This window comes from Sarcophilus harrisii, chromosome 2 (assembly GCF_902635505.1).
Source record: "Sarcophilus harrisii chromosome 2, mSarHar1.11, whole genome shotgun sequence".
In the NCBI taxonomy this organism is placed as follows: domain Eukaryota; kingdom Metazoa; phylum Chordata; class Mammalia; order Dasyuromorphia; family Dasyuridae; genus Sarcophilus; species Sarcophilus harrisii.
In genome coordinates, this window is record NC_045427.1 from 221,626,503 (window position 1) to 221,648,254 (window position 21,752).

Sequence of the window (21,752 nt, forward strand, 5' to 3'; positions counted from 1 at the left end):
GCTGTCAATCGCCCTTTGCTTTGTAATGAAGACATTCTCCTATTACAAATAGGAAAATGACCAAGAAAGAACTAGTTCAGATGCCACAGACATGTTTGGTATCTATATTATAATGTGCTTCATGAAACTTTTAGGAAACTCAGCTACTTAATGATGTTCACACTTTTAAGATTTATACTTTGTATCTAGCATATGATTTGATCTCACAGCAACCTGGTGAGGTTGCTGGGTCAGGTTTTCTTCCCATTTTACAGGGAAACTAAGATTCAAGATAAGTGGCTTTTCCAAATTTACATATGGCTAATAAGTAGTCAAACCTGAACTCTCAACCATGATATTCCGACTTCAAATCCTGGACTCTCTTCCCTATTCCATGTTACCTCTCAATTTTGCCTCATCCCTGCTACTGAGTAAGCTGTTGTGAGGTAATGAAAGAGGCACTGAAGTGATGTCACTGTGGAAAAATGACATTGGTAAGCTGTCCCTTTTGGCTCACAAGAAGCTATGAAACAAAGCTTTTCTTTGAGAATCAGAATAATAAGCCAGTGACAACCAGAGAAGACATGGCTAACTATGAATTCTCCTTCTCAATCCCTTAGCTTGCTAAATCCTGGAGAAAGTAGTAGATGCTTACCTTTTGTAGCTTTTAGACAAAAGGGGGGGGGCGGGGGAATAAAGACATTTAACACAAGGATCAGAAAATAAAGTGCTATGGGAGGTTGAAGAGGAGGGATTGTTGTTAAATGGAAGATTTCAGGCAAGGCCTTTTGGAGGAGGGGCTTGAATTGGGCTTTGAAAAACGGGTAGAAATTAACTGGGCAAAGATCTTACTTTCTGTAAATGACATTCCATCTGTGGCCTCTGGGCTTTTGTATAAATTGTCCTTTTGCTGTCCCTAGCTGTCTTTGGAACTCAGCTCAGGGGTTAGCTCTTATACAGGTCCTTTCTGATCCTGAAGTTTGTTGATGTGCTCTATGTCAACCTCTTGCCTTCCCCTCTCCCCCCATCTAAAATTTGGATTTAGATACTTGCATGTATGTTTTATTCCCTAAATAGATAGTAAATGTCAAGGGTAGGAATTATTCTATTACTGCTTTTGTATCCCCAGCATTTAGCATGGTGTCTTGCACATAATAAATGCTTAGGGAATACAGTAACTGAATTATATAAGCATAGGGAATGTTGTTGTGAGCAAAGGTATGAATGATTAGTCCAAATTAGCTAAAAAGTCTATATCTCTGGATAGATAACTATCCCTAATCTCTAATGATCTCTGGATCTGTATCAGTGACCTCCATCAGCATGTCTCATAGACATTTTAAATTCATATTCAAAACAAAATTTTCCTCTTAAATCTGCCCTTTTACCAAGTTTCTCTGGTTCCATCAAAGAGACCACCATCATAGTCACCCAGCTTCATGAACTTGCCTCTTCCTCATTCCCCATTATCCAATCATTTACCATGCCAAGATTGTCAGTTCTTTTACCATAACCTTTCTCAGTCATTCCCTCTTATTCACATATCCACCATCCCACTTCAAGCCATCATCACTACTTCCCTGGATGTTTATAATAGCCTCCTATTTGGTTTTATTGCTTCTAGTCTTGCTCTTTACACAACTGTCAATAATATTTCTTTTTTTTTTATTAAAGCTTTTTATTTTCAAAACATATGAACAGATATTTTTTAAACACTGGACCCTTGTATAGCCTTGTTCCAAATTTTCCCTTCCTTCTCCCCCATCTCCTCCCTAGATAGCAAGCAATCCAATATATGTTATACATGTTAAAATATATGTTAAATCCAATATATGTAAATATATTTATACAATTATCTTGCTGCATAAGAAAAATCAGATCAAAAAGGAAAGAAAATGAGTAAGAAAACAAAATGCAAGCGAACAACAAAAAAAGTAAGAATGTTTATGTTGTGATTCTCAGTTCCCACAGTCCTCTCTCTGGATGTATGGCTTTCTTTATCACTAAACATTTGGAACTGGTTTGACTCATCTCATTGTTGAAGAGAGCCACTTAATCAGAATTGATCATCATATAGTCTTGTTGCCATGTATAATGATCTTCTGGTTCTGCTTATTTCACTTAGCATCAGTTCATGTAAGTCTCTCTAGGCCTCTCTAAAATCATCCTGCTCATTGTTTCATATAGAACAATAATATTCCATAGCACAGAATAATATTCCTAAAATCCAAACCTGATCATGTCACTCCCCTACTCTAAAACCTTCTTTAGCTCCCTATGACTTTTCAGATAAAAAAGCCTAGCATTTGAGACCAGCTTTTGAGCCTTATTATTATTGAGCCTCTTATGTTCTGGCTAAGCTGGGCTACTAGCTACTCCTCTATTTCCCTCCCACTCCCAAAAATGTTGTTTCTTCAGTCTTTAAAATCATATCTGATTCTGTAACCCCATTTTGGGTTTTCTTGGTAAAGATACTGGAGTGATCTGCCATTTCCTTCTCCAGCTCAGATGAGAAAACTGAGGCAAACGGGATTAAATGAGTTGTCTAGGGTCACACAGCTAATAGGAGATTCTAGGTCTAACACTTTATCCTCTGTGCCACTTAAGTGCCCCCAAATATTAGTATTCCTATTTTACAAGGAAGGAAACTGAGCTTCACAGAAATCATAAGATGATTGGATTTATATCTGATGACTTTGGTGCTGGTCTCATCAGCAAATGTCAAAATTCAAATGTGCATCTCCTGATTCTCTTACACACATTTTTGATAGGAAGATATATAGAAGAGGAACTAGGAAATGCTGATCCAATAAAGAGATGACAAGTTCACTTTGGATTTAATCTAAAGGGGCCTTAGAGACCATATTATTTAATATACCTTCATTTTACAGTAAGAGGGAAACTGGGGTTCACAAAGGTGTGACATAGACTTATTCAAAATCATCTGGGCTTATAAGGAGCAGTTAGAGATTTAAATCTGTGCCTCCTGCCTTCAGAATTCTTCCTCCATGATCTTCTGCACTGCAATTAACCTGGTTAGAGTATAAAGGAAGAAGTAGAACTTGTCGATTACTGTATAATCAGGCATCTTTGTATTATGAAAAGAATGCTAGATTTAAAGAGTTTAGATACCTGGGTTTATGTTCTGCCTCAGATTAGTCACTGAACCTCTCAAAGCCTCATTCTTCATCTGCAAAATGAAGCTATTCCTTACGCTGTCCATTTCATAGTTGTAACAAAAGTGCTGTACAAACCTTAAAAGTGTTAAAAAAAAAAAATTAGGATTTTTTGGCAACTGGGATGATCTGGATGTGAGGAACATAAATGTGATAACATAGACATTGGCACTTTCATTTTTTTCTGAGGAAACAGCAACTGAGAACAATAATATTCCTTGCCATCACCACCCCACCCTAGGTATGTCACATGGGGGGCACAGTTGGAAGCTGCAGTTTGGTGCCCCTGGTACAAAGCCTTCTGCCAAGTTTCATCAATGGGACAGTTGGTAGGTCACCAGTCATGCCACAAGTGAGCTGGTAGCAGGAATAGAACCCAAGTTTTGTCTCCTCAGTCCCAGACCATTTAGCTTATGCAATATAAAATCTTTATCTAAGAGCCTTAAGGAATTTGTGACCTTCCTCAGATATGATTACCAGTATCTGGCTAAGATTCAGGAACTACCTTGCATCACCATATGACCATTTTTTAAACCCAAGATTTGTTTGGTTTATATTCTACTTTTTTCCTCTCTTCCCCTCAAAATACAAAACTAGATATGGGGTGTGTACAGTCATTTAGAGTTGTAAGATATGGTGTGGTAGTAAAATAGCAACCTTACAGTTGGAAAACCTGGCTTCCAATTCTGGCTCTACTCTTTCTCCTCTGTGGGACTGGGTCTGGGGTTTTTCATCTCTAAAGGTGTTGAGTTAGACTTGAATTTAGATCCCTAAAATTATTTCCAGCAAAACTGAAGCTGCATGATGATGGACTCTTTTTTAAAATTTTGACTTTGTATCGAACATATATAGAAAGCACTTAATAAATGCTTGCTTCATTTAACTGAATCAATGAGTTTATTCGAAATAGAATATTAGAGCCATTTAAATTTCAACTTATGTCACCAAATTAACGCCTCCACACGCACTCAACCCAAGATAGATTTTTATTGTGTAAGATCCAGTCATGCAAAATAAAACAACACATTTTCACCATACCATGTTATAAAATGCATTATAAAAATAAATATCTTGTCAAAATAAACACAGAATTAGACTCAATCCACCTCCAGGTGCACACTTATCCCCACAGAGTCTCAGTTTCAAAGAAAGAATGACAAATGACTGAACTTGTGCCCAAAACTGGCTAACGGATATAAGCAAGAACTCTGGCCACATCAAAAGCAGAGGCTGCACTGTCAGGGTCTAAGCCATGGCATACATTCAAATACTCCAACTGCAGAACTGGTCTGCTTTTTCTCTTCCCACCTCCCCCCAACCTCATTTTTACCAAACAGGCTTAACCCCAAGCAGCCACTGACTTTGTTCCCAAGGAAACAATTCTGTTTGCTTATGTTCAAAAAAAGAAAAGGAAAAATAACAAACTAAATGCTTATTTAACAAACAAGCAAGCAACAATTACTGAGTTATTACCCTCATATTAGTCAAAGGTCCTTCCTTCAAGAAATATTTGTGTGACTCAGAACATTTTGGGTCTCTTCTAAAACCATGTGACATGGTAGTAACATGATTAATATCTGTTGCAGCACACATTCCCTTTGGATCACATGTTTGAAAAGAAACCTTTGGTTTACCAATTCAGTGTAAATCCCTTCAATCCTGGCTTCTCTCAGAATAAGCAATGTGCATGGAGAAAAGGGACTCCCAAAACCTCAGAGCCTAATGGAGCCTTAGAATACAACAAGGATATTAGAACAGAAAGGAAAGCTAGCATGGAGATTATCTAAAGTGGAAGAGACCTTCAAGACCAACTAGTCCAGCTTTATTTTGTAGCTAAAGAAACTAAGTACAGACAGGAGAATGAAGTGCCATAAATCACACAGCTAGTCACAAGGCCAGAACTAGAACTCGGGTCTTCTGACTCTCCATAATAGGGTTCCTTCTACTGTAGTAGTAGTAGTAGTAGTAATAGGGTTCCTTCTACTGCAATAGACTCAGGATTTCACCTTTCCTACTCAGAATTATCCTTGTTCCTTTATTTCATATTAGCATACCACTCAGTGACCAAAGGAGCAACCATACCACAATCAGTAGTTTAACTGTAAAAGGTCATTCACTCTTTAAGCAAGAAATTAAAAAATGATACAAGCTTGAAACATAAACATGAGGAGGTAATAGAGAATGTTTCCTTCTGGTTGCCCGGGGGGGAGTAGGGGGGAAGATGGTGAGCAGCTACCCACAATTCATCTGAAAATAAAACAGGGCAATTCAGAAACCTCTAAAAGCCTTAGAATCATATGGGACCACACACACAGCTGTCCTATCAATATTGTCACTGACAAGGGACCTGACACTAGTCTGTTTTACATGCCTGCCTCCCGTGACAACTGACTTCTGATGAGTACTGGATAAACTACCAGAAATCTTCAGTTTTCTTGGAGTTAAGGAACAAGTTTTTGTCTCTCCTAAGCTGATTTGCCAACAGGTGTCAAGGAGGAAATGCTCACCAACGATTAGATATTTGTTTAAAAAAAAAAAAAACATAATTTTCAGCTAAGAAAGGTTCATATTAGAGCATCTAGTCAAATCCCCTTATTTTACAAAGGAAGAAACTCTGGCTTAAAGAGGGGAAAATGTTTGATTTAGGTCATAGGATTCAAGTAAAGTCTTCTAATTATAAACCCAAAGCTTTTTTCTTATTAAAACAAAGCTCCCTCTTTCAGCTTTAAAAGAAAGCTCCTAGTTTGTCCCAAATAAAGGCCCAAGATGGACTCAGGAGGGAACTGCAGGATTCTAGAATTCTAACCTAGGAGAAACTTTTAAAAAAATCAAATTAATTTGAATAAGCCAATTAATAAAGAGCACATTCTCTAAATACAACTGTTGATCATAAAGTCACAGACTTTAGAAAGTAAATAAGCCTTGGGAGATATTTTCTTTTTACAAATGGAGCAACTGAGACCCAAATTGTGGGTAGTGGCATCGAGGGTGAGAGATACCTTGAGTGGTGTTCTAGTAGTCAGGCCAAAGAAGTTGTACAATATAGGGATAAAATGGCTTCGGAAATTTGTAAAATTAGGACGTTTTCTCAAAGGAAGAGATACAAAGCAAATACTCCCATGCAGCTGTGACAGTTGGAATTCTCACTTTTACAAGTCATGATAAGTCTGGTTTATGGCACAATCTGCTTTGCATACTAACATCACTTCTTGTTGGTACAGGTCACTTCACATCAAAGCCAATGGAAAAAAACCTGACCCATAATTGCCTTTTGCTATTCCTATTCACTGCCAGGAAAGAATTCCTTCAATTGTCCCAATAAGACAGCAAATAGGGGCTACCTGGGCTCTCATCCAAGTTGAGTTCCTCACTCATCATCCTTGCACAAACCTTCTGAAATGTCTAGTGATTAGATATCCCATAATCACAATCTTCCAAGAAAGGATATTATAAGCTTGGTCCCATCATATTAAGGGCACTCATGGAGAAGATTTGGAACATGACCTGGTCCTTGTGTAGATTTTCTAGATTTACTAGATCATTCATATTTAAGGTTATGAACAAATAATGTTGGGTAATTCAAAAGGCTACTCACTCAAATTACTAATACTCCGGAACTTTGGACCATGGGAATTTTTTTCTATTTTTCTACTTACCTCTTCTGCTTCCTTCCAGTGATCAAAAGATCTAATTTCCTCTGACTTTTCTCAGATTTTCAACTTTCCTCTGTTAACCCTACTTTTTATTGCTGTCCTATGTGTCTTAATCTTTACCTTGTTCCAAACCTAGATCCTATAGGCCTGATGGAAACTTGTCCCTCCCTTCAGAAACAGTTTTTCACTTCTGAGGCTTCCCAAGGATGAAAACCTTTGTTTTTCCATTTTTGGTGATTTGAGAGACACTGCCATTATCATTTTGGCACTTAAAACATGTGATGTCTTAGTTCTTTCCTAGACAACATGATGTTAATCTATAGGGAGATAAGGTTTCCCTAACTGAGAATTGGCACCGAGGAGGTAAAGTGGAATTTCACTAGAAAAAACAAAAAACCAAAAAATCCTGCCAAGTAAGTGCTTTTAAGAAAGAATTATATAGATGAACTACCTGGTAGTAAAGGTATAAACAAATGGCTTGTGCATGTCTTAATTGCTCTGCTTTTAGAGAATTAAATGTATGCCTTGCTCTTGGTTTTGCAGCACATTAAAATAAATGTGGAGAAGAGGCACATAAAGGAGAAAACTACAATTTAAAACCATCTTGTATATGCAATAAACCAGACATAAACCAGATCTAAAAAGACATCAAACCTCATTGTGACTAGGGTTTAGGGCAAAGGCGAATCTTGACAGTGAAGATGTAAAGTGCTGAAACTCCCAGTCCATCTTTAGAAATGGCTGACCTGACTGTAGCTGACACATTATAAGGGCTCAACCTGGGACAGAGGAGTGTAGTGGCAAAGCAGCTCAGGAATGCTAATGAACAGATATAAATCATAGTTACAGACAGAAAGCTTGCAGGAAATCTCAAGAATATATGCACTTTTTAAAAACATTCTATCTCCATTTGTTTCGCAAAACTCTGAATTTTTACTCAGAAAAACTCACTGGATTCACAAAATATAGGTCACTAAGACTGTTCTTTAGCAAAGATTTTAGTGAATAAAAGGCTGGCATACAGGCAGTGTGGGAATTTTCCCTAGTGATGGCTACCTACAAACAAAGATGACAAGATCTCCCTAGTCTGGTGTAGCTGTTCATCTCAGTAGGTGGAAAGGGATAAGAACTAGGCCTGGAATTTCATAGGGAACTCCAAGGTGAGCAGACTTCCTCTACAAGTCACACCTTCTCTGTAATTGTAGTCTTAGAGCTGACTAGAGCACTGACAGGTTAAATGGTTTGCCCAGAGTCAAACACCCAGGATGTGTCAGAACCCAGGTGGTCTTGTCTCTGAGTCCAACTCTGTGCACTACACCATAGCTTCCATCTACAAGTAGAAAACTGATGTATGATACAGTCCAATAATTAATCTGAGTTCCACAATTTTACAGTTGAAATGAATTTTGAAGTTCTAAATTTGGAACCATATTTAGGTTGAGCTCCACAATGAATTAGTGACAGAAATGGGACCAGGTGGCAAGGTAAGCTGTGGGAATTGCTGCCTGATGCTCTTTCTATTATACTACACTGAAATCTGATGATTTTGTATCTATTAAAACAGTATCCTTCCACAGCCACACCATATTGGTTATCTTCCTGAAATGATAAAGAATGAGAGATGAGATCTTTAGGACTACTAGAAAAATGGGATCACATCAGCAGGAATCTCCAAGGGATCACAACATCTTCAGCTTCTGAATTCTGAAAGGAAAGTGCCCCGAGGCCTTTAGACTGAAGCAAGAACCATTAAGGTTTAAGAAAGGGAACAGGTGATGAATTAGCAACTCCTGACCACACTGAGAACAGAGGTAGGAGTGCAGGGAAAGTGATCGTTAAGCATAGATTGTTGTAAGCCAGACATGAGGATCCCCTCCGTGATCTTCATAATCTTCCTAGCAATCTTCACTGCAACAGAATGAGCTGCTTGTCACAGGTTGATTTCTCCAAGACAGTAGATCTCTCTTATTCTTGGACTGCCCCCTACTGGATTTCTTTTTGCAAAGCTCTGGGATTCCCTAAGTCCTCACTGGGTTCTCAAAGCCAATGTTGGGCGTACTGACTTGAGCTGGTCCCATCAAAATGGAAGGATTTTAAGGACAGCCTGAGCAATAGATTAGGCTTGTTACCCAATGACCACAACAACCAAGTACAGAGAGGTTTATCATCAATGGGAGATTGCTTTTGCCTCAGAAGCTCCTGAAATTTTCTGTCAAAGCATGGGAGAGTTGAAATCTGTTTTGGGGAAGGAAATAACCAAACTAATAGAAATTACAGGAATATATCTTGAAAGCACAGCTATTAGATTTGAAAGTGGGGTTCATGAAACTCAATCACTGGCAAGGTTTTCAAGGAGCTTAAAGGTACTACAAAGGTCTGTCTTAAGACATTCTCAAGCAACTTACCTACTGTTACCTTCTGTCCTACATCTTTATTTTAAAGCTGATCATGACTTCACCAGGCTTAAATTCTGTCCTGTTAGTTCAATTATATGGAAAGGGTCAAACTCATGGAACTTATTCTCCTTTTATGCTTTAGGAGGGAGAAAGAAATTACTTAATGGCTGCAATATATGTAGAAAACTATGTGACTTCTTGGTTAATAGCAAGAGTACAGTTGTGACTTTACTCCCCGAATGGAGTCATCTCCTTGAACCTCAGAAGTTATTCTCTCCACCAGTGGGGTCTCCTGGAGGAGGCTATTGCTGGGAGAGAGAGGCCTACAGAACTCCTTTACAAAGTCTTCCTCCGAGGCTAGCAGCACCTCCTTCCAGGCGTTTGCATCCAGCTCCCCAGCAGTGCCTCCATACTCCTTAGGAAGGATACTTTTTGGAAGGTTCAGGTGTAGAGAATTCAAGTCCGATCCATGGAGGAAAAACTGAAGGGAAACAAACAGGGAACAGTCCATGTGTAAAGATGTTAGGATAGAGCTGAATTTCCACTTGCTACTACAAAACTCCACCAAGGGTAATGAGTACCAGTGAATAAGATTGTTATACATTTCACAGCCTTTTATTATTATATACTTTACATACGTTATCCTATATATTACATATATACATTTTATACACATATCTTCTACATCCTATACATACAAAAACCTTCCCATCCTAGAATGTAAGCAGGACAGGGGTTATAATCATTTTACAAGTGAGGAAACTGAGTCTCAAGGAGCAGAAGTAACCATATAGCTAGCAAGTGGTAGAGTCAAGAATTTAAGACCTAGGTCTCCTGATCTCAGGTCTAGTTCCTTTCTGACAATATCATGTAAAAACACTTGAGTAATTGGCCCCAAAGTTGGCCTAAGCAATAGCAGGGCCCTGTGGCAACACACAATGCAAAAGCTAACTTTTTTCCCAGAGAACAAAACCAGAATGAAAAAAGGCAAGTGGGGAAGAAATCTTCCGTTCTATATTTCTAGTTTCTGAAACAAAGTCCAGACAACCATAATAGCCATTAATAACTGGGTAAATAACTTTTTTGAAAATCATTCATAGAGCATATTTATGACTAAAAGTTCTATTTAATAAGAAATTATTTTAAGTCACTTTTCTAATTACTGTGGGGCCCTCTGATCTAACATTTTAGATACAAATCAAGATATTTAAAAGTAAATAAGACCAGAAGTAGTGGCAGCTTTCAAGGTAAATTCTTAGACTTTCTGAAACCAAGATTCACTAAAGGTCAGAGATGGAAGGGGTCTTAAACTCAGAATGTAAGAGCTGAGTAAGAATTTATAGATTATGTTGGCCAGTCCCTTCGTGTAACAGAGGAGAAAATTAAAATTGAGATCTACAGAAGGGATTAGAGGTCATTGAGTTCTACTCTCCAGATGAAGCTGAGGCAGAAATACAAGCTCACAGGGCCAAAAGGGAACAGAAGGTGGGCTAACCACTGTCTCCATAATGTTAACCTTTATGAATTTCCTTTTATTCCCAGAAGATTGATTCATTTGTTGGATTTAGAGGACAGAGAATTTAGAGCCTCAGAATCACAGAATGACAGAGAAAGATTCTTGAAGGGCATGGAGGGCTAAACTCCTCATTTTAAGGAGCAAGTTCTCAATTTGCATCTCCACAGTTAGTCTGCCCTGACATACAAACAAGCTTAACATTTACTCATCTTTTCAAAAATAAGACATTGGGGGAAAAATACGGTACTCTATAAGATAAAAGCAAACTTTTAACAGTTTATATTAAAAATTGATAATAAATAAATAACTTATTACTATACAAAATATAATGTATTATAGTAAAACTTATATTAAGCTTTATTTTAAAAATAAATTTGTATTAATGTATTTTTTACATTGCCTACATTTCCCAGTGCATTCCCTCTTCCTCCCCCTCCCAAAGAGCCATCCCCTATAGAAAAGGAAACCAAAAAAAGGAAAAAATTAAGCAAAACTAACAAATTGGAAAAAAGTCTGATATTATCCATAGTGCTACAAACCTGTAGTCCTGAACTTCTTCAAAGAGGAAAAGGAAAAGGACATTTAAAGCTGCCATTGACAGAAAAAGAAGTAAGTCACTTACTCTATTTGCTATTTTCTCCTTCAGAAATGGTTTTATGATAGCAAAAATGCCTTTGAATATTCGAGGTTCATTTACAATATTGACAGCTTTTATTCTAATGGGAAACCCATCCTGTGGTAAGAAAAGAAAAGGTATTTTAGAACATCTGGGAAACTTCTATAGAAAACAAAAGTCTGTATATCCTTACTTTGGAAACATTTCCTATAATATTTACTATATATAAGCATAACATTTATTAATTTAATTCAATAGTCATGGTGTTTTTATAATTTATGAAGCAATTTCATATTGAATTTGATAATCACAACCACCATGTAAAAGCAGACAGGCCGAGGCTCATTTATCCTTTTCTACAAATTAGGAATCTGAGTTTTAGAAGTTATACAACTTGTCTAACTATGAAGAAGCCATAATTCAAATCCAAGTCTCCACACTCCCAGGTCCCTGTTCTTTTCCCTGTACTAAAATGCCAACATCACCCAGATTAGATCCATTTCTGATTTGCTTCTCATGTGCAAACCAAAGCTGGGACCTAAATCAGGAACTTAACTTCTGATCAGTTGGTCTTTCTGGAATAAGCTAGAAATATAAATATGGACTTGTTCTTTGTAACATTAAACATTATTCCTAGAAAAACCCACCACATGCCAAATCAGTCACTTAAACAGCTTTAAGTTCACCTGTGTTCAAAGAGCTGAGCAGATAAGGCAGTCTTAATGCCAAAGAAAAGCTATGTTCTGAGACAGAAGTGGGTCCCAAACAAGTTAGAACAGAAATTGACTATCAGAGTTGATAGAGAGACTAGAACATAGACTGCCTGTGTTGGTGAGAGTGAAAATGTTTTCTTTGCTCTTAACTCCTCCCCATTACCAGGAATCCTCTGTGGAAGGTATTGCAGAGCAACAGGAAAAACTATTTTTGCTTGGCCATCAACTCACAGTGTAACTTTGGCAAGTAAGTTATCTCTTCTGGACTTCATCTATAAAATGAGAGATAGGCTCAGTATTGCTATCTCTGACATTCTGTATTCTAACAATCCAGTTCTCAGTCCTGAATAAATTCCATGTTATCTGACTACTTATTTTGCTCTGTGGTCCATCACATTGGCATAGAGCTTTCTAGCTTAGACCTGTCATGATCCAGGTCTGTTCCAAGTCTGAGATCCGATATCCTCAGCCTTCCTGAATGAACACCATCCCTTTAATTTGTCCCTCAGCATTTGTGTCTCTCACCTTCCCCTGTTTAAGTGACTGGAAGGGGAAAGAGTGGGGCCAAGAGAAGAAGGAAGATGTCCGAGGTGCCTATGGGACACAAGAGAACTCTTAAAGATACAGAAAACAAGGGCCTCTGCTGGTTATTTACCCTTCGAAGCTGTCTTTTGTAATAAACAGTTAATTTTGTGATAGGGAAGGGGGAACACCCACTTCCGTCTCTGAGATGAAAATATGCTGCAAGCTTCCTCTGACTCTTAGTGCTCTCCCACAAAGCTTCAAAAAAGCCAGTCTTCGAATGTCTACACCTCCTACCAATATGTGTTTTTCTTACCTCTCCATGCCTCAATCAGTGCTTATCTGAGTAATTCTGGCCAAAAAAATGTCTTCAGTGTCTTTCAAGTCAATCATCTGATTATCAAATTGTCAAATGCCCTTAGCTGCCGTCAGATGAGAGGCACAGAGTCTGTTGGCAGGCTTATTCCCCAAACTTTTCTAGTTTGAGGGGCCATGTCAGAACCTGGGTCCTGCTAGAACAATTGTGCAAAATGCAAGGTGGAACATTGAAAGAGCACTAGGCCTCATGTCTCATACGTTAAAAAGTACTTTGAAAACATTATTATGTGAAAAATACTGTCCACCTCCAGAAAAAGAAATGCTAATGTCTGAATGAACATTTAAGCATACTATTTTTCACTTTTTTTCTTAGTGATGGGTTTTTTTTTTTTAGTCTCTTTGTTTTCTTTTTGCAACATAGCAATATGGAAATATGTTTTACATGACTGCACATGTATAATCTTATTAAATTGCTTATCTTTTCAAGAAGGGAAAAAAGAGTAGAAGGGAGGGAAAGAATTTGGAACTCAAAATTTAAGAATTGTTTTTACATGTAATTGGAAAAAAAATATACAAAAAAGAAAACATCTTACAATTGGCTTCAATAATCTGAGGCACAAAAATACTCAAATTTTTCTATAGGGGGTTTAACTTTGAAAAATTTCATCAAAAAAAAAAAAAGAAAGAAAAATGTCATCCATACAAATTTCACATAAATGACTGTGAAAGTGAGATTATATATTCTGGAAAAAGAAAAGCCAATTTTTGAGGAGTTGACCTTTTTTGTTTTCTTTACTTCAGATTTTTAGAGCTGATCTTGTCCAAACAACAGGAGCTCATAGAGCAACTAGCAAGCCCACAGTATAAGGTAAAACTTTCAAATCATTCATAGCATGGGAAAAAAATGGGCAATCTGGATTCTGGGAGAAAGGTCTAATCATTTCCCAACCTAGCAATCCTAAGAACAAAGGATAAAGTGTCCATTGACTAATGTAAATACATATTGTTCCCTGACCCAAATGGAGCTCTTACCTGGAGAATTCCAATCACTTTTTTGGCTATAAAAGGACCAAAATGAGAAGCCTTGGCTAAGCCAACTCCTTTGTAATCTGCAAGGATAACAATTCCGTTCACCTGGGTCTCCTCGGACTGAATCAGCTTTTCTAATGTTAAATATATGGCACGAATGTTTTCAGTAATTGGGTAGTTACTTGGAATCCATCTATCTAAGATTGCAAGATAAAGAAGGGAGAAATGAACAATAATAAGAATACATAACTCATACTTCTGTAACATTTACAGTTTATAAAGCATTTTCTTTAATAGGCCTGTGAAGAAAAAGGGAACAAGGCCTGGGCCTGGGATTTCATTGGTACTGTAGAGGAGGACTCCCAGAGGAGGGGACTTTATAGCTCAGACGGTTGCCTCATGCACCATGGAGCTCAGTGACTGGCCTATGCGGGTTGGAGGGAAATGAGCTAAAGCCAATGGCCAGCCCTTCATTCCAGCTGTGTGTTTACAGCAGCAGCTAGATGGCAAAGGAGTTGAGGTACCTGACCTGGAATTAGGGAGATCTGAGTTCAGGGATTCTTAACCTGGGATCTGTGAACCTGTTTGTTGTTTTAAATACTTGATAACTACATTTCAACATAATTTGGTTTTTTATAGTGTTTTCCTTATTTTATCTTAATTGAAAGCACTACAATTATCCCTTCCACATCATGATTTTCCCCTTTGTGACTTCAGTATATCTCAGATTGGCATAAGATATTAAACAGAAGTTTGGGGGGAGTTGTATGGAAGCCACAAATGACAAAGAAAAAATTCAGAAATTCAGAAATGCATAAATGTATATATAATAGTGTATATTATCAACATTTTGTCTTTCAATATCATAATAATTTAGACTTCTTCTCTGGTACAAAGGAAGGACCAAAAAAATTTTACGCAGATTTTCCAGATCAAGGGGGCACTGTGAACTTAAGGCCTGCAATGTAGAAGAAATAATAACTGTATTCTGAGAAGAGGTCCATAGGCTTTCCCAGACTGCCAAGGGGGGTTCCAGGAAACAGACAAACAAAAGGTTAAGAATGCTCTGCCTTGATTCAAACCTTTTCTCAGTTACACACTAGCTGTGTATTTGGGTATTTATCTTTTCAAGTCTTGGTTTCCTCATCTGTAAAATGGAGATAATAGTATCTACTTCCCAAGTGAGGATCAAATGAGATAATGTGTAAAGTGCTTTGGAAACCTTTAAAAGAACTAAGCTGATGCTAATTATTATTATTTTTATTATTATTGTTACAATTACACATATTGTTATTCCCTCCTTTGCATATGAGGAAATTAAGGCTTAGAGAGACCAAGGGACTTAATGCTCACTATTCACAAGGTTGTGACAATAGTTCAGATTCCCACAGTCCCTGCTTTACAATTCACAGATTACAAAAAGTTTGCCTCCTTTCTTTGATTATAAACTAACAGACCTGGAATTCTATTCCTCTCATTTTACAAATGGAGAAACTGAGGCCCAGAGAAATTTGTTCAAGGTATGTGACTTCAGTGACTAAACTAGGAATATAGTCCAGTTCTCCTGAAAAGGGCAGGGACACATTGGTTAATGAGTAATATTAACAAAATGATCCTTTCAGACAAAAAAAATTGTGAACTATGTTAATTAATTAATCATCAATTAATAAACATTTACTAATTGATTGCTTTTTGCCACTACTGTGCTAGGCACTGGATGTACAAAGAAAAGCAAAAAATACAGTTCCTGTCACTAAGGAGCTAAACCAGACTCAAAACATCCTAGACAGAAACAAAGGCTCTCTCAATGAGCTGTAAAGCCTTCAAGTATAGGCCCAGTGAGACTGTGTATGCATGCTGTCCAAGCTTAAGCTCTGACTAGTGGGCAGGCGTGGAGCACCTAGGTAGTGCCATAGAACACAGAGTGCTGGGCCTGGAGTCAGCAAGACTTATCTTTCTCAATTCAGATCTGGCCGTGGGCACTTACTAGCCGGGTGACTGAGCAAGTTACTGTTTTCCTCAGTTTGCTCATCTGTAAAATGAGCTGGAGAAGGAAATAGCAAAACCACTCCAATATCTTGCCCAAGAAAATCCTAAAGGGGATTGTGAAGAGTCAGACAGGACTAAAAAAACAACGGAGTGACCACTCACTTTATATGCCTCCAGTTTCACAGCCTTCTCTGGGCTGGAAATCCTAAGCCATGGCACTTGAAAAAGAATGGGTGGAATCTTCTGTCAGATTATGTTCTCCTATTTGTATAGTGCAATTTAAAGTCTACAAAGTGCTTTTCTCACAAGCCTGAGCTTAATCATCCTAAAGCTCAGATGCTGAGGTGATTTAGGTCCCAGAGTTAATTAGATAGCAGAACTGCGACGGGAAGCCAGGTCTTCTGATTTCTACCCAGCCTATGGTTCTTGTCTCCATGCAAGCTGCTGACCTTCAGTTTTATCCATCTGGGTCATTCTCGGAGAAAGGGAAACCTGTGATTGTCTGGTAGTGTTGTGCTGCTCTACTCATACATATATATGGTCTCACTGGTGAAGTCCCTTCTGCTGGCACAGACTTTGCCTCCTATGTGGTAGCTGTTTAAATACTTACACGTGGCTGATATGTCCCCTATTCTCTGCTAAAACCACTGACAAGAGTGCAAACTCACCTAAACCAATATTTCCATGAGTTTGGGTGGCTAACCTTCTGGCAATGAGTGCTCAGCTAAGCCAGGCCTCGGACATTGGTCACACTGTCCACGGACAGCCTCACACTTCAGGGTTTCCCAGCTCTATAGAATCTACCAAGACTTCAGTAGAGGATTTCATCACTACATGATCAAATAAATAATCATTGAACCAAGACACTCAAAGGGCTAGAGAAGACACAAAGACCTGCTGTCTTCTACCAGAAAGAGAGCACTAGGACCATCCAGAGTCAGAGCATCTGGGTTTAAAGCCCAGTTCTACGACTTTTGATGGAACCTTAAGTCATTTTCTTCCTCTGGGTATTAGTTTCCTGTAGAACTGCTAACTCTTGATCCCATGATTAAACCCCATGGCTTTCTCACTTTTAAAAGATAATAGTCATCCATTGGTCTTAGGAACCAAAAATTTTGGTGCAATTCCAAATAAAAGTAATTATTTATTAAATTCTTCCCTACTCCTGGCCATCATTATACTTACTTTCCCCCTAGCCTATAACATGCTTCTACTGCACAAAACCAGCAACTTCCCACTATTATGTGAAAACACAGTCAAACTAGCCTTTTTCACTAGCCTCATCCCCTTAGCCCTCTTCATCCACTGCAGAGGTTGGTTAGAGCAGGGCTTCTTAAAATTTTTCCCGTCATGATCCCTTTTTGTCCAAGAAACTTTTGTGATTGTGATCCCAGATATACAGGTATATAAAAAAGGTACACAAATCAAACATTTGCTAATAATCATAATTTCATGACTCCCACATTCAGTTATGAGACGCCATACAGAATTGCTAACCAGTTTAAGAAGCTGAATGTTAGAGGACCTTTCAGCTCCCTTCTTCTTGAAATTCTATGAAAGTTTATTCCATCATCACAAGAACCAAATGCAACCCAAGCTCACAGAATCAAGCAACATTCAAGAGACGTACCTGGACGAAGGCAAAGTACCTGGCAGCCTCTAGGGTCCGAGTGAGGCAGCACAGTGAGAAAACCTGAGCTCAGAACCTCCTTCAGGGCAGAGGGCTTTAGGTTATCAAATACTTCAGGCCAGCTCCTCCGACAGCTGTGATAGTTGACCAGAAGTTGCAAGGCTCGGTCATAGTCGAACTTTCGGGCTCTGAGGAAGCGCAGAAGAAAAGCATCATCCAGGGACGTACTTAAGTTAGGATAGTCTTTACAGACCATGTCTCGAAGGGCCTGGACATCCCGCAGCCGCCATTCTGGTTTCTCCTGTAGCTCCTCCCGGGCTTTGGTGACCAGCTCCTCTGTCAGGGAGCACACATAGCCAGGCTGTTTGGGGAGCTCATTATTTTCAGACAAAGGTGCCACAAATGGGCTTGTCCTCAGAGAGTCACTTTCTTCGGACATTAGATTATCAGGAAGCTGTCCAAAAAATTTAAACAACCCATTTTAAGCCCACTTAATAGTATGCTGTACTACCCATAAAACCCACCTGCTGCAGAATACAAGAAGGTAATTTTGAAAGAAAAGCCAAATTGCCATAAGGGAATGTACTTAGCTCTCTTTAAGGCCCAGCTCAAGTACAACCTAGAAAACCCTCTTAATTCCCCCAGCTCTTAGTAACCTTTCCCCCAACCTTTTGTAAATTTATCTTGTGTACATCCTGTATTTACTTCTCTGTAAAGGCGTACACCCCTAGTAGAAATTAGATTCCTCAAAGGCAAGCGCTGTCTCGTTTTTGTCTCTGTATGCCAGAACCTAGCACAATGCCTGTGTACCAGTGCCTGACACACAGCAGGCACCTGCTAAATGCTTGTTGGCTGACTGACTGAAACTAGCAATATCCAACTTTGCTCACGAGCCCTCAGTAACCTCCTCCTCAGCCGAAAACAAAGTTGGGGCAACTTGTGGTAGATGACCTTGGAAAAGTCCCCTTCCTTTCTTGTAGTCCATTTTCTCCTCTGTAAAATAAAAGAGTTGGAATAAATGATGTCTAGGGGGCCCTTCAGTTCATATTGTCTATGTTCTACTTTGGGTCGTTATCAACAGAAAACTACTACGTGACAATCAATGGTGCCTGGGTGAGGGGCTGGGACTTGGACTTTCTATTTAGACAAGTTTGCACAACCCTTTTCCAATCTATAGAGAGGGCGAGGAAGAAAAGTAAGCAATATTCAACCCGTATAATCCCCACTCCCTAGCTTTCGCTATTGTTGCCCTTTCCCTAAGAGCTCTCCTTTCAGTAGTTATTCCCTATCCCTTATTCTCCTGTCCCCTAATAAACTTTTCCCCTTAACGTCCCAGCTCATAGGTCCACTCTTCCTCTGATTCTCCCTTTTCCAATACCCCCTTTTTCTAAGTCTCCCCTTCCCCAGGTTCTCCCCCATCCCCGCTGCCTCGTTATCTCCTAAGTCTCCCCTTCCCCAGGTTCTCCCCCATCCCCGCTGCCTCGTTATCTCCTAAGTCTCCCCTTCCCCAGGTTCTCCCCCATCCCCGCTGCCTCGTTATCTCCTAAGTCTCCCCTTCTCAGGTTCCCTTTCCAGGTCTCCCTACCCTGATTTTATCCCTTCTCCTTCCCAAGGTTCTTTGATTTCCCACTTGCCCCTTAATTCAGCAGTTGCCATGCTTTCTTCTCGCCCAGCATCCCTACCCCATTTCCTGGTTCTCCTCATTCATTCCCCAGCATTTGTGAGACACCCTTTATATGTCAAGCACTGTGTACTAGGGATACAAATGAAAAGTGAAAACATCCCTAGCCCTCAAAGCGTCTGCATTCTCGAAAGGGGGTATAAAATGTGCACAAATAGCGGGTACAATGTAATCTGAGGAGGGGAAAAGCAGTGGCCTCCAGTGGGGGAACTTCTCATTATAGCTGCATTTCAGCGTGACCGATTTCCTCTGTGACCCTCTCTCTACTTTTTTCATTTAAAAAGCTCTTTTTCACCAGGTTGGCAAGCGTTTTATGACACAAAAAGGCTCAGAACCTCTACTCCAGAAGGAGCAGAAGAGGCTTCCCTCTAGGATGGGCAGTTAGGCGAGGCTTTGCGGGAAGTTGAGGATTCTGAGAGGCTGCTGGGAAGCGGGATGCAGTTTCCGGCACGGGGCCGGCCCGTGGCAAGGGCCCGGGAAGGGAAGATGCAATGGAGTGGCTGCGCAACAGCCAATGAGGCCGCTAGAACGTGGCGCGCGCGCGAAGGGGAGGGACGCGAGACAAGGTCCAGAGAGGGCGCCGAAGCCGGTCTGAAAGGACTTTACAAGCCAAATGGAAACGTTTGCTTCTGATTCTGGAGCCTTCCGGAGGCTGTTTCGATCTTGGGAATGGCACGAGCAGACCTGGGCTTTAGGAGTGTCACCCTGGCCCCCTGCCGGGCGGGGCTGGGAGCGGATGGGAGAGGAAAGGGGCTTGCAGTGGGGAAACCAATCAGGAGGCTGTGGTCAGGGGTCAGTGACCTGGGAGGAGACGGGCGCGTGAGGTGCGACAGAGAAAGGCCCATAAGACTTGGCTGCTGATGGCGTACGGGGGCGAAGGAGAGGGTAGAGTACGGGTAAGCCGGAGAGGGGGCTTGTCTTCGGAGGGCTTAGGAGCGCAAAGGGATGAGTTCCGTTTTGAACTTGTTGCGTTTGAGACGCTTGAAGGCCATCCAAGGAAAGATGTCCAGCAAACAGCTTAAGATGTGAGGCAGGAGGTCGCGAAAGGCCGCAGCCCCTCCCCTGGTCAGTTTCTTTACTTCTCCTTCTCTCCCGCCTTTCGCAGCCCCGCCCCAGGCACGCGCACGCGCACATACTTTGGCCCTTACCGGCCGCGGCCCCGCCCCTCCTCCCCGAGAACGCGCGGACCCTCGCCAGCCCCGCCCCCCCGCCCCGGGCGCGCGGATACTCACCAACCCCCCGGGCCAGAACGGAAGGGTGGGTGGGCCGAGTCACAGGCGACCTGGAGTCTCCGCCAGCACCGCGGACAGGTCCGACCCACCGTCCGCTCCACCCGCCCCTCTATGCCGGAAGTGACGCCACGCTGGCCATAGGCACCTTGCACAGGCGCAGTGGAAATATTGACGTTGCGCGTTGTGGTCCTGGGCTTCTGGCGCGAACTTGTCTGTGGTAATGATATTACCTTCCCACCTCGCCCAGCCTCTGCGCTAGAGGGAGACATAGAGCTTTTCAACTCGCTGTGCAACTTGGGAAAAGTCGCATGCCCTCTCTGGGCCTCAATGGCTTCAATGCTGCGAGGGAATTTCATTGATCTACACGTTAACCTATGTAGCCTTTGTGTTTGTGTTTTTTTAAATCCTCTGACATTCTGGTGAAACCTAGGGACCCCTTCTTAGAATCATATTTTTAAATTCCTAAAATAAAACCGTGTTATAAAGGAAATCCATTATCTTGAAGGGCACGATCCCCGTTAAAAACCCCTAAAACACTTTATTCCAGGCATAAAACAATTTCCTAGTTGAAAGGACCTTAACAAACGTCCTTCATTAAGTAAATGGTTTAGGGTTTTGTCAACATCTCTATGATACATTTAGATTTGGGAAGAATTTGATATTTGTAGCAATCTTGGAGGTAGATATTATTATATCCCCTTTTTACAGATGAGGAAACTGAGGCAGGGTAGTGAAGTGACTTGCGCAGAGCCAGCTGTGCAATGAATGTTCTGGATGCAGATTGGAAGCTAGATCCTTTTAACTTCCAGACTGGATCTTTTTCTATTGAACTATAAGCTATTTGACCTTAAGCTGACACCTCTCCTAGCCCACTCCCAGGTGTACAAGGGGTTCCTGTCTGTAAGGAAATCTGGGTTTCTTCTTCTGTAAAATGTGAACTCTTCAGAAAAAATGGTTTTCAATGCAAGAATGAAAATATTTAGGATTACAAAGGAAATCAGTTTTTGGTTGATAATTATTGAAATATAGCCATCCATCTATCTACCTCTCTGTCTATTGATCTGTCTTTTTGTCTATCTATCCATCTACTAGATAGATCTATCTATCTGCCTGTCTGTCTGTTTATCCATCTTCTAAAAAGGTATGCAGATCATGTTAAGAACCACTGCCCAAAAGGATCCTTTCCACTTCTTTCCCTTGTTTTCCATCCCCTCATGGCCCTTCCATTTGATCTGTGGCTGCTAAGCAGAACCGTTCCTGTGTCTCGCTTCTTGAGAGAAGTCATACAACAGTAGGCCATGT

At 40.3% G+C, this 21,752-nt stretch overlaps 1 protein-coding gene across 7 annotated transcripts; it reads right to left on the reverse strand.

The window, feature by feature from the left end:
- Positions 1 to 2,269: 2,269 nt before the first annotated feature.
- On the reverse strand, positions 2,270 to 20,572 carry TTPAL (alpha tocopherol transfer protein like). Of its 7 annotated transcripts, none has more exons than XR_004231896.1 (7): positions 20,451 to 20,572; positions 18,489 to 18,530; positions 17,538 to 17,991; positions 13,922 to 14,115; positions 11,343 to 11,453; positions 9,214 to 9,685; positions 2,270 to 3,233 (listed from the first exon to the last, which is right to left on the reverse strand). XR_004231896.1 is itself a non-coding variant. In XM_031951566.1 (5 exons), the coding sequence occupies exons 2-5, from the start codon at positions 17,974 to 17,976 to the stop codon at positions 9,407 to 9,409; spliced, it is 1,023 nt and encodes a 340-aa protein (XP_031807426.1). In that variant the 5' UTR covers positions 17,977 to 18,530; positions 20,451 to 20,572; the 3' UTR covers positions 3,735 to 9,406. The 7 variants fall into 7 exon arrangements, 1 of the variants encoding a protein (XP_031807426.1); XR_004231894.1 differs by having other exon boundaries at positions 18,243 to 18,530; XR_004231897.1 differs by having other exon boundaries at positions 2,270 to 3,011; positions 3,112 to 3,233; positions 17,538 to 18,530.
- Between the last annotated feature and the right edge of the window lie 1,180 nt (positions 20,573 to 21,752).